Genomic DNA, 16,057 nt, shown 5'->3' with positions numbered 1-16,057 from the left:
CTAAGTGTAATGAACCTATTTAAACAACATCCAAGCCATATGATTTCCTCAAAAAATTTTAAAAACTCCAAAGAAGTAGAGAATTGGTAGGGTACGAAGAATGTGAGGATTCCTTACATTCTTCGTACCCTTGTTGATTTTTTAGTATTTTTGGATTTGGATTTTTCCGTAAATCATTTCACCACCTCCTAATGTAAAGAACCTATTTAAACAATATCCAAGCCATATGAAGTCCCAAAAAGTTTTAAAAACTTCAAACAAGTGTAGAATTAGGAGGGTACGAAGAATGTTAGGGTTCCTCACACTCTTCGTACCCTTTTTAATTTTTTTGTATTTTTGAATTTGGATTTTTTGGGAAATCATTTGACTACCTCCTAAGTATAACGAACCTATTTAAACAACATCCAAGCCATATGATATCCCAAAAAATTTTAAAAACTCCAAAGAATTGGAGAATTGGGAGGGTACGAAGATTGTGAGGATTCCTCACATACTTCGTACCCTTGTGAATTTTTTAGTATTTTTGGATTTTGATTTTTTCGTATATCATTTGACCACCTTCTATGTGTAACGAACCTATTTAAACAACATCCATGCTATTTGATGTCCCAAAAAATTTTAAAAACTCCAAAGAAGTGGAGAATTGGTAGGGTACGAAGAATGTGAGGATTCCTTACATTCTTCGTACCCTTGTTAATTTTTTAGTATTTTTGGATTTGGATTTTTCCATAAATCATTTCACCACCTCCTAATGTAAAGAACCTATTTAAACAATATTCAAGCCATATGAAGTCGCAAAAAATTTTAAAAACTTCAAACAAGTGGAGAATTGGGAGGGTATGAAGAATGTGAGGATTCCTCACACTCTTCGTACCCTTGTTAATTTTGTTGTATTTTTGAATTTGGATTTTTCCGGAAATCATTTGACCACCTCCTATAGCTTCACGATCACCTCTTTTTACATTATCTTGAAAACAAAATATTTAGTTCATCACAGTTTCTAAATGTATAGAAAGCAAACATGAGATAAGAAAATCATTGCAACGAACATGTTTCGTTTCATGTCTCAAACTATTAAGATTTAGTACTTTCAGGAAAAAGAAAAATGATCCAACAAGTTGTCTTCCAATGAAAGTAAAGATGATCTTGATTGCATTATTGCTTTACTCCATAGCATTTTAATTCAAAAGGTTAAGAAACCTGAAATAAAGGGTGACCAGATTATCGTATGATTCAGTAAGATGCACTCTTTGTGCAAATTGTTGGTGTTCTACTACATATGAAAATTAGAAAAATCAAAACTCCAAACAGAATGTGAAAGTCTCTAACAAATTTAATGGGAAGTAATAAATTAACAATCAATGGTTTTAACATGTAAAAAGTAGATGGAAGGGCAGCAACATAGATTTTTCCCCCCTTTCTACATGCTGATGCCTATGATAATTAGGAAAACAAAATTTTAAACAAAGTATTTAAACTCTTAGAAGATTGATTGTAAGATTATAAAAAATGAACCCTTCAAAAGCAGGAGAAATGTTTGATTACAAACCTGAAACATGTTGTAGATGACATGCTTGAATTGAAGAGAGCAAGATCAATTCAAGAATCAACCATCATTTCTAGTCAACAACAACTGTGGGAACTTGAGAAATTTCAGGGGGTTAAGTCTTTTAGTTTTCCTTTTGGCATGTTTCTAAGCATAGACAGTAGGCTCATGGCACATCTCTTTTCGAATTGCTTTCATATCAAGCCAGTCAACAGATGAAGGCCAAACCATAGAGATAGCTTTTGAGGCTTCAAGAGTAGTGATTAGGAATCACTTGAGACAGACACATTAAGACACAACATCTTTGAATTTTCAATAGCTTGAGAAAAGTGAGGTGTTTCAGCCACAATGCTATCTGCCTTTTCTTACAACACTATTAGGTTTTTCTTTGATGTGGCAACAATTACAGCTATAGATATCAAAATATTTCAATTCTTAAATCTCTATAACTGACAATACAGTTTTCCTTTCTTACTGGCTACTAAACAAATTTCCTAGTCTCTCCTTTCTATATCATCCTGCCTTTTAGAAAATGTAGGTCCCTAACTTGTTTAGCATTTCTAAGTAACCAAAGTCATCCACACTCCTTTATATAAGACAGTGCAACACATTTAAAAAAATTTAAGTTTCTAAATCTAAGGTTTGTAAATTATTTCTTCTATTCATAACACAAAACCAATCACTGAATTTGCACCAGAATTCCTCTCTTTTATATGTCCCCATTTTGTTAAACAACTTCAAATAATGTATTGACATTATGAAGATTAATTAACTGCATAATAGATTATATGTAACTTAAGCAGCAAATGAGGAAAGATTTTGTAAGGTGCACCACATGTTGCTGGTGCAAACAAACAATATGTGGAGCATGGTGCTGTCTCCACAAAGGTTAGAGTATGAACCACTCTCTCAACCTTTATCCCCTCCATCCGGTAAGTGGTAGGGCCCTTTAATTTTCCTCTTGTGGCTGTGAACAATGGTCTCGCTTGCACATAAATAAGAAAGTCCTCTAGTTGGAATTTGAGAAGAGAGAACTCAGACCTCTAATTAGAATTTGCCTATCTAAGCTTGCAGGTAAAATCCAATGGAATTTCCCTACTACTATACCCCATTTTGCTCACCCTTAAGAATAAATTTAATACTCTTGTCTATTAAATATTTTCTCTTCTACTTGACCAAATATAAATTTCTTTCCTCTATTTTTATCAACTGAGCGAGAAAAAGTAGTTTATCATGTAAATGCCTTTCTTCCTCTTGTTGTTTCCATGGATCAAATGGAGTAACGATACAAAATGACTTGCAAATATGACAATTTTAGTCTCTCAACATGTGGCAACGACTCAGCAGTTATAGCGCTTATAGAAATAATGAGATTTACAGGAACAATAAGGTAGCTAGTGATATTCACAGATATATAAATATTCAGTTAAATAAATAGATTGTTTCCTCACCAATATTGTAATAAAGAAAAGAAATCTACAAAATCAAACATTTTGAAGCACATCAAATTGGTATCATAAAACACTATTGGCCAAAATGATATCCAAAATCACACTTTGTTTGCTAAGAATGATAAAGCTAAATATGAATTAGAAGGCCCACTGTTCAATTAATCTTAAAGTCTTCTTTTGCCTATAAATAAGTCATTGATTAATCAAAACCAACCCCAACAAAAAAGAATTGAGTAAAAATTGAAACATAAATTCAACGAAACACCTCACCTTGCAATAAAACAACTAAACTAGCTTCAGCAAGCTCAACATCTCTAAAAAACTACTTCACTAGAGATAATTCATAAAAAAACAAACAACATAACCTATAAAGTTTGCTCCTTCAAAGAGCAGACCAATACAACAAACAAGCACTCAAATAATCATCATTTCTTGTTACAATAACCTCCACTCTTCAAACTCTTTATCTAAGAAGAATGGAAGGTTAAAGGGTAATGAATTGGACAGAAACAAAAGCTTCCCTTCAAATTAACAAGATTCAAAATAAGGTACATGCATCACAACTGGGACAACATTTGACAACCGCCTGATAAGAAATGAAGCCTTCAATGAAACGAACAATGAAAACATGCAAGCAGCTCTATCCATGTTCCATATAGTTGGCTCTCACTCTTTACTATGTAGGAAGACACTCATTTAGCAACTTATAACATTGAACATTAAGTGGTCGACTGGTTAAATGCTACCGGTTGATACAATTTCTCAACCGGTAGCCACTGCAACTTTTTTGAGGCACCACAAAAATGTCCAGTGCCAACCGGTAGCAAAAATAAAAAGCAATGTTCCTACTTAGGAGGAAGTTGACCAATCAAGAATAGGAAAACATAATGCCGTCAAATTTTGATTAGAGGCACACCGAATATGAAATTAATGGAAATGAAAAACAAACTTTGTAATAACAATATAGGGATGCATAATATAATCCATAAATCTAAACGTAAGTACATCATCCATATACCATCACCAGCATAGAGGGAAAACGTTTATGCCATTTATGTGAATGGCCTATCAGTAACAAAACACGTCTTAAGATGAAGTCATAATAGAAAAACATATTACATAATCCAAATGTTAAAATAATTTCCCAAACGTTACTTAATATATTTCTATGCAAAATGTAGAAGGGGTCAGATATGGTCTCGGCCATGAAGCGGGAAGTGGCCTCGCAGGAATGCCATCATCTCATCATGCAGCCCTCGTATAACTTGCATACCCGCTTTGAATTCCTCTTGGAAGCCATCAATGCGAGTCTCCAAAGATGTCAAATGTAGATCATTAGCTAATGTCATATCCTCTAAGCGGGTACCAAGAGAGCTAATTTGGGCTGTTAGGTTATCCAAAGCCTCATCCTCATTCCGACCTATATGTGAAGGATGATATGCATCCGTCGTAGCTCCTACAATCAGTTCAGACAAGAAGGATGAAAGTAGGACGAATGGGAATAGCAACCTCTCAAACTCACCCCGTTGACCATCTCTTATGAGTAGCTCATTCCGTTGTTTCAAGAGTTGCCTAAATTTAGATGACTAGAGTTGATCAAGACTGAACTGACCAAGTGAGACCGGAAGCGACAATGCTTCTACCATAAGGAGCATGGACATACCACGGAGTAGTGCAAAAATCTACACTACCTAGTAGAAGAACTCGTTAAGGCAAGATACCTAAAGCAATATGTCTGTGCCCTTGGCGGACGAGAGGAAGCAGAGGTAACCGAATGGGCCCCTCTGTCTCCTATAGCACCTAGAGCGGTCATCAACTATATACACGAAGGGCTAATAAATGACAAATACCACTCCAAAAGGTAGAGGCGAAGGCTAGTTCACACAACTTCTGTAAGAGAGAGAGTACATACCGTTCAGTGCACATTCATTGATGAAAGTGTCTGGTCGATAGATAGGGCCATTACCTTCCCTCTCATTGACTCAAATCGGGTAATCTTGCAGTACGAGGACACCCTAGTTTTAACACTTGGAGTCGGTGGTTTTGATGTATACATAATTCTAATCAATCTAGGAAACTCTACCAACCTCCTATAAATATCAAACTATAGGCAAATGGGGTTCTTGGCCACATCTTGATTAGCTTTAACGGAGCATCAACAGTCTCCCTAGGTGATGTCATTCTTCTTGTCTAAGCCAACTTGGTCACCTTAAATGTCTGATTCTTAGTAGTAGAGGATTTATCACCATACAACCCCATTATGAGATAGGTATAGCTGCACAAAATGAAAGTCATTCCATCTACATATCATCAAATGTTGAATTACTTTACTGAAGCTAGGCAAGTGGATTTACTTAGCAGCCAATTGGTTGTCCAACAATGCTACTAGGTGACTATAGAAGTCAGGCAAACAAACCCAATTGGAGATGAACCTGAGTCGTCAAGTGCAAATAGCCAATAGGAATTACAACAATAGGCAGAGAGAGATCCATCGACTATTGATCCTCTGCTACCCTTGACCTTGTCAGATGAAGAAAGTCGTATGAGAAGTGCTAGCTCTTTAATAACGATAAAGGAGCGTAGCCACCTAGAAGCCTTGTTCTGCTGAAATGCAGATATCTTTGTCTGGACCCGTTCAGATATGCTAGGAATTGATCCTTCTATGACTGCTCATAAAATGAATATTCTCCCGAACATGTGTCTTGTGAAACAAAAAGTCTGAAGCTTCCACTTAGATCACCAAAAGGTAATCTAAAAGAAAATTGATAAGTTATTAGTTATTGGTTTTATCTAGGAAGTCACCTATCTAGATTGGTTGGCCAATGCTGTCATGGTTCCAAAGAAATGAGGAACCTGGTGAGTTGCATGGACTATACGAACTTAAACGATGTTTGCCCAAATGATAGCTTCCCTTTACCTCGAATTGATTAGATTGTTGATTCTATGTCTGGGAATGTAATGCTCTCTTTCCTAGATCTTTTCTCTTGTTACCACCAAATTCCCATGTTCCATCATGATCAAGAAAAAACGGCCTTCATCACCCCTCATGGATTATACTGCTATAACATCATGCCTTTTGGGCTAAAAAATGAGGGTGTAACATATCATAGGTTAATGACAAAAATATTCAAACCGTTGAAGAGACGAACAATGGAAATGTACATTGATGACATAGTCGTCAAAAGTAAAACCCATGTAGAACACGTTCAACACTTGGAAAAAGCGTTCAACCTAATGTGGAAGTATAATATGAAACTTAACTCGCTTAAATGTGCGTTTGGCGTCAATGCAAGTAAGTTTTTTTGGCTTTTTAGTGACTCAACAAGGAATCGAAATAAAATCAAACCAAGTGAAAGTTGTGCTTGAGACACCCATTTCATCCACTAAGAAGGAAATGTAGTGACTCATGGGCCATCTCGCAGCCTTGGGTTGATTTATAGCTCGATTCATTGATTAGCTCCGTTCTTTCTTCACTATTCTGTACAGAGCCCAAATGTTTGGCTGGACGGAGAAGTGCAAAAGTGTTTTTGATGCTATTAAGAAATACCTCACAGAATCTCCCTTTTTAAGCAGTCTAGAGGTGGGAAAGGAACTATACATGTATCTTGTTGTATTAGACTACGCAATCAACATCATCCTATTCCAATAAGCCTTAGAAGATGAGCAAAAACCCGTCTACTACATGAGTATATCTCTACTGGATGATAAGACCCATTATTCTCAAGTAGAGGAGGCAACGCTAGCATTACGCATTACTGCTAAAAAACTCTGTCCATACTCCCAGGCATATTAAGTGATAATCTTGACAAATCAACCATTAAGGGTCACCTTTCATAAGCTGGATCTATTTAGACGGATAATGAAGTGGGATAATGAGTTTAATGAGCATGGCATACAATAAAAGCCTCGTTTGTTACTAAAAGGTCAAGTTCTTGCAGATTTTATAGTTGAGCTACCCCAAAAACGAGTACACTGATCCTGCATGTAGACGGAGCCTCAAGAACATTAGGGGTTGGGTAGGACTCTTAATATTCTCCCCTAATAGGGAGTAGATTGAGTAGTCTATCTACCTCAATTTTCCTACATCTAACAATGAGGCTAAATACGAGGCAATGATAGTTGCCTTGAACTCGCCTTAATACTTGCAACATCAAAAGTGGAAATACGAAGTGACTCCCAATTAGTGGTTGGGTAAATCCTGCATGAATATGAGGCTAAAGATGAATGTATGGCTCACTACCTCAATAGTGTGGAAACCCATTAAGCTAAGCTAGTTTATTAGAGAGTCAAGTGTATTCCTTATGAAAAGAATGAAAAAATAGATGCACTGGTTAGAGTTTCTGTTTCCTTACCAATCATCGAATCTATCATGTTGCCAGTCTACGTCCAACCCATGCCTTTTATTCCATCAGAATGGGTCCACAATGTAGCCTATGTAGATGTATGGTGAATGTAGCCTATTTCCAACTACTGCCGCACCGATGAAGTCCCGGAGGACGGAAACAAGCACATAAGCTTTGTGTTCAGGCTGCCCGATTTACTTTGATCAACTATACAAACGGTCCTTTGGGGGGGCTTATTTGAAATGTTTAACCAATTCAAAGGCTCAATATGTTTTGGCTGAATTACATGAAGGTATATGAGGCAACAACCCAGGAGGATGAACCTTAAAGCATCGAGCTTATTCTCAAAGCTATTATTGGCCTACAATGAAACGCGATGCTAAGGATTATGTCCGTAAATGTGATCAATGTCAAAGGCATATACCTATTCCCAGCTAATTGCCTTAACCCAATAATCAGTTCGTGGTCATTTTCTCAGTGGGAAATAGACATATTCGGCCCATTATCAACCAACACAACTCAAAAAAACTCCTGCTCGTAACCATTGACTATTTCGGTAAGTGGGTAGAAATTGAGGCCTATGTTAACATCAAAGACAAAGGTATAACAAAGTTCATTTAGAAAAACATTATTTGTCGATTTGGGATTCCTCGTGCCATTGTCGCAGACAACGGGCTGTAGTTTGATAGTAGTACCTTTTGAGAGTTTTGTTTTGAACAGAAGATTAAAAACATTTATTCTATGCCTCGATATCCACAAAGTAATGGGTAGATAGATGTGACGAATAAAACATTGTTAAATTATTTAAAGAAATGGTTGGAAAGGGTGAAAGACAAATGGGTAAATAAATTGCCTGGAGTATTATAGGCTTACAGAACCACCAACAGATGGCCTACTAGGGTCACCCCGTTTGCCTTAGCATATAGCATGGAAGTTATAATTCCAACTGAGATAGGACTACCCACGGTTAGAATAATAGTGCAAGAATTGGAAATAAATGAAATAAATCTTGAAATACATCTAGACTGGGTAGAGGAAGAATGTGAGGCCGTAGCTATTCGATTGGCCTCTTACCAGGAAAGAGCAATGGCTTAGTACAACAAGAGAGCTCCCTCGTGACTGTTCCATCCAAACAACTTGGTCCTGAGATGAGTCTTTGAGAACATAGCAGAAATAGGAGCTAGCAAGCTCCAACCCAATTAGGAAAGCCCTTATTTTGTACTCAAGATAGGAGGAGTAAGGGCATTCCACCTACAGACATTAGACGAAACGTTACTGCTCCATCCTTGGAATGCAGCAAACTTGAAGAAATATTATCAATAAACAAGTTGTGCATAAATCGTATTGCATTTCATTTTTGAGTGGATAATAAGTCAGATTATAAACGGCATGGCCAATATGGCACAAGCCATAAGTTAAAGGCATATTCTAAGCGGCATAAGCCTTAAAACAAGTAATAAGCTCCTATGGAAGAAAGACCAAAAAGCCTGAAATAGTTAATGCCACTCAAGGCCAAGAGAATAACTTATGCCAAGTAGTGAATATGATGGTGCAAACCAAATACATAGGCAAATTCCATAAACAAAAAGTTGTGTTCATTTCTAACATCCAAAAAGGGTCAAAAGGCCAATGTCTATACAATAAAAAGGCCTAAACAACCAAAAGAAAAAACAACGAAAGCAGCAACCTCAGGTATGTGTCCCGATCTTCATGACCGGTTGTTGTAGATCTGTTTTCCACTCCCGAGTTGTCCCCTTGTCCAACACCCTCATCTAGGTCGGCTTCATCTTCTTTATCCGATGGAATGCTAGGGATGTCATCGGTGATGACATGCTTTTTCATACAACAACAGTTGTCATGGAAGAATATGTCATCTACTTATTGTTGATAGGCCACCTCCAACTCCTTCTTTTCCTTGGCAAAGTTGGACATGGTTTGCTTGAGCTTTAATTTCAGCCGAGCACTTCTTCTTTAGTTCAGGCCTTGGATGATTCTAAGACTACCATATCCAATTTTAACTGATGGATCTTGGCTTGAAACATATCATTCTTCAATTCCACCTTCCTCAGTAGGCCTGCACTTTCAACTAACACCTTTCATGCCACGACTTTGGTTGCCTTAGTTGTCTCCAATTTTGCCAACAATTCTTTCTAGCAGTCCGCTCCATAGGCCATGTACGTCCTAATTTTTTTGGCTACTTTCAACCATTCAATTAGTTGAGAACGCTATCTCATCATATTTCAGACCTCGACTACAATCTATCGCAAAGAGCTAAAGAGAATTAGTAAAAAAGAAAATGATATGTAAAGCACATACATTATGTATAAAAGGAATCATACCACTTCCGTTTTTTGCATGGACGTGTAATCGTTCAAGTGCATGATCGCTTCAATGGTGTCATCTATGGTCCCATGTGGGACATGAGCTATGAAGTTTTACTGGGGGTCAGCAGTCACATCCATTGGAATCCTCTCCAACATTGGGAAGAGCTTATTCATATGAAATGTTGCAGGCTCCATATTGGTGAATGTGGGAAAGCACTCCAAAAGAACGTTTGACTCTTCTCGGTTGGGCACATCGATGGGAGCAGTAGACGAAGTTTGTGCACTAGGCATGGAGTCATCACTTGATAAGGTGACCATCTCCCTTAGCCCATGAAAAGGAATGTTTTCCATGTCCTGTGCCTTAGAAATGGACGAAGATGAGGGAATTGGCACCGACGGAGGAGTGACAGCAAGCTTAATGGATGAGCCCTTTTTGCCGCCCATCTTTTATTTTTTTATGAGGGCTCGAGTTCAATGATCTCATTCAGCCTTTTCTATTGCCGTTTGCAGAAGTCGGCTCATGGATTGGAAACCATTTTTTCTTTTTTTTCTTCCAATTCTTTGATTATAGATGGCACGATTGGCTCAATGGTGTCACACCACTCAATCCACTCTGCTCCGAACATCTCATCCGGCTTGGTCATAGTCCACTAAGCCTGAGGCCAAACAATAGTCTTCTTTTTTGCTAGTTGGGGGATAGGGCTTGAAGTTACCTAAGAAGTTGAACCAAGGGCTTGGTGCAAAGTCCCCTCTTGGCACTTTTTCTCCCAAGCATCTAGACGAGCCTATCTTCTCTCAGCATTAGCAAGATGAGCTGCCTCGTAGAAAGGAAAGTCCTTCAGCACAAAGTGCTTGCCCGACATAAGAGTCAGTGGTGCTAGCCATGGAATAAGAAGGATTACAAATGACTTAACTTGAGTAAGAACGACCCCAACATATTCTTTGCTATAAGTAGCACACCATGATTCCATTCGACCTGGTCAATCTCAAACAATTTGTTAAGGCGAGCAAATGACGACTTCTCTATCTAGACTGGGCTAGTAGGCTTGCACATGGAGTTGCCCTAATCTTCTAATCTTCAAGTCTTGTTATTCTTATGCCCAAAATGTCACGACCCAAAACCCACTCCAAGGGCCACCTAAAGTCCTAAAACTCAAAGTGGAAACAACACAAACATTAATCTTACAGTTAGATGATTTTCAATCAAAGTAGTGAGATAAATAAATTTTATAATGCTCAATTCTCAACTTTAAAACTAACACATCAATTAAAGTGTTATTGTTCAAATAACTTCAAACTTAAATAATTCAAACAAGAATTAAATTTTAATATCTAAATAATGTCCAAAATAAAGTTTGAATCAAAATTCTAACAAAGAAAAATTCTCTAGCCTAGCTATCACTCTTCACCCGATCTGAGAGTGCCTAAAAAATTATCAACGAAGGAGAATGAACTTAAAGCCCAACAAGGAATATCAATACAGTTTCATGGATCAAACATTTTCAATTATGATTGCAAAACAAGAGATATAACATATTAGCATTTTCATAAAAACTTTTGAATTCAATATGCTAATGCATTCAAAACTGTTCAACCAAAACATTTTCATATTTATGTCAAAACAATTTCATATTAAAACCAAATCAAATACATTCAAAATATCTTTACTCTAGTTGTCGAATAGCAAATGGTGCCCAATTAGGTAGGACTTCACAAATAATTGACTAACCTTAAATTTGTTCCTTTTAAGATGGACAAATAAAAGGTCAATAATTATAATCAATTGACTAGAGTCGTAAAATTAATTATTAGAATGCGTTGACTTGAGTCATATAACATCAACTATTATAACCCATTGGCTAGGGCCGAAAATGTCAACAATTATAACCCATTGACTATGACAAAACATGTCAACAATTATAATATGTTAATTAAGGTTATATAAACCAAAGTCAAATACTTTATTTCATTAATTCGAACTTACAAAACAAAACATCATATCTCCACAAATTTTCATTTTTTTTTTTCAAAATCAAAGAAATTGCTTAACATATTTTTCATATAAAACATATCTTAATCCATGCATAGAAATAAAATAATATTTTCACACGTTTCAAAATACAATATAAAAGGAAAATTATTTCCTTTTACAAAATCTATATTAATTTCTCTTACCTTGAAAAAAACACTCTTGAAGAATTTTACTTGAAAATTTTGCTTCTCACCTAACATAATATCATATACAATTATTATTATTGATTATTTATCTAAATGTATAAATTTGACAATCCTAAAAATATTTTATTTAGTATTAGGGATCCTAATTAATTTCTTATATTAATATTATTACCACATAATATTATTTTCAACTTCCTAAACAATATCCAAATTTTCATAAACTCATATCCGTTCCAAATCTTATTATAATAATCTATTTGTTTTATATACTTAAATTATATTATTATTATTATTATTATTATTATTATTATTATTATTATTATTATTACCCAATATCCCTTACATAACAAAATACTCACTACTTTTAATATAACTCCACCAATTCCACCAACTAAATTCATTATCATTATTTAATTTATTCCACTCTCTACCTTATACAAACTATCTCCCTCCCTCTCACAGCCACACAATTGATATCCCCCTTTTTTTTAAGTCAACAATCTCACAATGTCTTCGTTTTTCTTTTTCTTTTTTTTTTTTCCCTCCAATTGATTTCTTTTTTTTTTTCTTTTTCAATCAATTCAATCAACAATCTCAAAATTTTCTTTGAAATTATTATTATTATTATTATTATTATTATTATTATTATTACCCAATATCCCCTTACATAACAAAATACTTACTACTTTTAATATAACTCCACCAATTCCACCAACTAAATTCATTATCATTATTTAATTTATTCCACTCTCTACCTTATACAAACTATCTCCCTCCTCCCTCTCACAGCCACACAATTGATATCCCCCTTTTTTTTAAGTCAACAATCTCACAATATCTTCGTTTTTCTTTTTCTTTTTCTTTTTTTTTTTTCCCTCCAATTGATTTCCTTTTTTTTTCAATCAATTCAATCAACAATCTCAAAATTTTCTTTGAAAATTTCCTATCTTGGGTAATGAATCAATCTATATTCACAAATTTTCAAACTTTTTTATCTAAAAGTTAAATAAACAAACCTTAATTTAAATTGGGATTTTTTAAAGAATATTTAATATGTTCAAAACTAATTAATGAATCTAAAATATTAATCTAGGAGTTAGAATCTTAATTAGAAAATCGATCTTCAACCCAAACTTCCAAATCTTCCTTTCTAGACAAGAAATATCTAATTTATAGTTTTATAACTAAGGATTTTAAACACGAAAAAAATCTTCTTATCCTTATTAAATTAAATTAATTATTTTTTAAAATTACAATTTTAGCCCCTAAATTCGGTTTGGGGGCGTGACACAAAAAGTCTCACAGTATCCCTATATAAATGGCCTCATACTGAACGAAGAAGACAACCCAAGACCCCCAACGAAGCAGTAGAGAGAAGGAGAGTTAGGGTTTCGGAAATGGAGGCTTTTACAGTTAAGGTGTTCATATCTCTAGCTTTGGCGGTTGTTCTTGGACTGTTCTTTCGCCTGTATAATGCCCTGGTGGTTAAGCCGGAGAAGCTGAGATCTATTCTGAGGAGCCAAGGGATCAGTGGCCCGCCACCGTCTTTTCTGCTCGGCAACATAAGGGAGATCAAGAAGTCACGGTCCACGGCAGTGAAGGACTCCTCCACCGGCACCCACAACTGTGCTGCTGCTCTATTCCCCTTTTTCGAGCAGTGGCGAAACAAATATGGTAGGATTCAAATTTCATCTTTCTTCATCATCCATCCATCATCTCCATTGTCGCAGAGAGTTAATTATCGATAGCAAATTGATAACTATGATCGCCAACTTTGAACTTTGTTGGTCAAATAATTATATGAAGTCATTCTCCATGGAATTTAATTGGCCAACAGCTAAAAGTTTACCGAATGTGGTTTTTTACAGGTCAAGTGTTCATGTTTTCACTTGGTAACACACAAATATTACATGCGAATCAACCTGATATTGTTAGAGAAATTACTACATGCTCATCCTTGGACTTTGGGAAGCCCTCATACCTACAGAGAGAGTTCGGTCCTTTGCTCGGCCAGGGCATTCTAACCTCGAATGGAGCTGTCTGGGCTCATAATAGAAAAATCCTTGCTCCTGAATTGTACATGGAGAAGGTCAAGGTATGATTTACCATGTGATAACTTCTACTTTGATTCTATAATTGTGTTGTTGCTTGTTGGAAGCCTAATATGCGGATCACTTGCAGGGAATGATAGGCCTAATTACTGAGTCCGTAGACACACTGTTGAACTCATGGAGGAGTAAGATCGAGGCAGAGGGTGGAATTGCAGACATAAGAATCGACGAGCACATGAGAAGCTTCTCAGGAGATGTGATCTCAAGGGCTTGTTTTGGTGGCAGTTACACAAAAGGGGAAGAGATTTTCTTGAAGCTTAAAGCTCTCCAAGAGGCCATGTCCAAGAATGTTTTTTCGTTTATTCCCGGAATGAGGTACCAAGCTTTCTCCTATATAACTTCATGGCTAAAATCATACCAAAATTTAAAAAAAAATATATATATATATATAAAATGATCGATTTTACTATATGATAACAGATATATTCCTATCAAGCGCAACAGAGATGCTTGGGCACTACAAAAGGATATCCGGAATTTGATTCTAAAGGTAGTGAGTGAGAGAAAGGAGTTAGCTGCCCATGAAAAAGACCTGCTGCAGATGGTCCTTGAGGGAGCTAAGAAAAGCGACCTAAGCCAAGAAGCAACAGACAACTTCATTGTCGATAACTGCAAGAACATCTACTTGGCTGGCTATGAGACCACTGCGGTGTCCGCTGTATGGTGCCTCATGCTCCTGGCTGCAAATCCTGATTGGCAGGCTCGGGTTCGGGAAGAAGTAGTCGAAATCTGTAAGGGCAGAACACCAGATGCGGATATGATCCTCAAAATGAAACAGGTACTGTAATTAAGTATACACCGTTAGGTCACCAACCTAAACTCATTAGTTTATATGTTGAAGTGTTAGGTTGATGAGTCAACAATATATTTTAATTTGGATTGGCAGATGACGATGGTGATCTACGAATCACTGCGACTCTACCCGCCAGTACCGGTGATGTCGAGGGAGGCCTTAGCGGACATGAAATTCGGAGGCATCCATGTGCCAAAGGGGGTGAATGTATGGAACCTGGTGGTGACACTGCACACAGACCCGGAAAATTGGGGACCTGACGCGCTTAAATTCAACCCTGAGAGGTTCAAAAATGGGATCACAGGTGCCTGCAAGCTCCCACACTTGTACATGCCGTTCGGGGTCGGTCCAAGGGTGTGCCTTGGCCAGAATTTGGCCATGGTTGAGCTCAAGATACTGATAAGTCTGATACTGTCCAATTTTTCACTCTCCCTTTCTCCTAATTATAAACACTCAGCTGCACTCAGGCTGTTGATAGAGCCTGAGAATGGAGTCAATCTCTTGGTAAAGAAGTTGTGAAGGAAGTAGATGGGGTTGAGACGTGAAAATAAGGGAGGAGATATTGACACTTACTATCATTATAATGCAGTTTAATGTTTATTTGGCTGGCTTCCTTGCGTGTCAACCTAGAAGAGAAGCTGCTTTTTTCATACTTTTTAGCTTGTAATTGTATTCTAGTTCATACTTTAATTTCATGTGAATGGGTCAACTTTATTGTCTATCTTTTAATTTCTTTTTTTAACCCATTCTTTTAAGCTACTTCTTTTATTGTTTTAATTTTTTTATTTTAATTTTTTAAAACTTTTCTTCCAAAATGATGACATGAATGAGGTACTGGAGTTGGAATCTACTTCCTAACTGCTTTTGAAAATGATAGAAAAATCTATTTGAACCTAAAATGTTGTTAACCCTTCTTTTTAGTACTTTATTTTTATATAATTATTTTTTAAAATAATTTTCAAAAAATAAATAAAAACAATTAAAAGATATTATCTGAAAATACTATATATTTTTTATTTTTATTTTAAAAAATTTAAAATAATTATCAACAAAGACATTAGATTTTTGTCATTTGAAAATTATTAAAAAAAAAAAAGAAATAATATATATATATATATATTATTCCAATTATAATCTCATAATTACAAGAGCTTGATCATATTCCAAATAAATTAATCTTTGCTTTCCCAATTAAAGTAATCTCAATTTAATTTGTACATTGATGAGATCATAAAATGAAAAAAATAAAATAAAATACTAGGATTAACCAATTGAAGATTAATACCGTGTAAGAAACTTTGACTTTGAAAA

General features: G+C 35.9%; 1 protein-coding gene across 1 annotated transcript; it reads left to right on the top strand.

Annotated features, from left to right (window-relative positions):
- The first annotated feature begins 13,205 nt into the window (after nt 1-13,205).
- On the top strand, nt 13,206-15,475 carry LOC117910860 (cytochrome P450 714C2-like). The gene is made up of 5 exons (XM_034825038.1): nt 13,206-13,516; nt 13,711-13,937; nt 14,024-14,268; nt 14,374-14,731; nt 14,840-15,475. The coding sequence occupies exons 1-5, from the start codon at nt 13,240-13,242 to the stop codon at nt 15,263-15,265; spliced, it is 1,533 nt and encodes a 510-aa protein (XP_034680929.1). The 5' UTR covers nt 13,206-13,239; the 3' UTR covers nt 15,266-15,475.
- The last annotated feature ends 582 nt before the right edge of the window (nt 15,476-16,057 follow it).

This window comes from Vitis riparia, chromosome 3 (genome assembly GCF_004353265.1).
Source record: "Vitis riparia cultivar Riparia Gloire de Montpellier isolate 1030 chromosome 3, EGFV_Vit.rip_1.0, whole genome shotgun sequence".
NCBI lineage: Eukaryota > Viridiplantae > Streptophyta > Magnoliopsida > Vitales > Vitaceae > Vitis > Vitis riparia.
Note: the sequence above shows the minus strand (reverse complement) of the source record. Positions and strands in the feature narration are given on the sequence as shown.

Coding starts and splice junctions, on each gene's coding strand:
- LOC117910860 (XM_034825038.1), top strand. CDS start 13,240: ATGGAGGCTTTTACAGTTAAGGTGTTCATATCTCTAGCTTTGGCGGTT. Junction 13,517..13,710: donor GCAGTGGCGAAACAAATATG/GTAGGATTCAAA, acceptor GGTTTTTTACAG/GTCAAGTGTTCATGTTTTCA. Junction 13,938..14,023: donor TGTACATGGAGAAGGTCAAG/GTATGATTTACC, acceptor GATCACTTGCAG/GGAATGATAGGCCTAATTAC.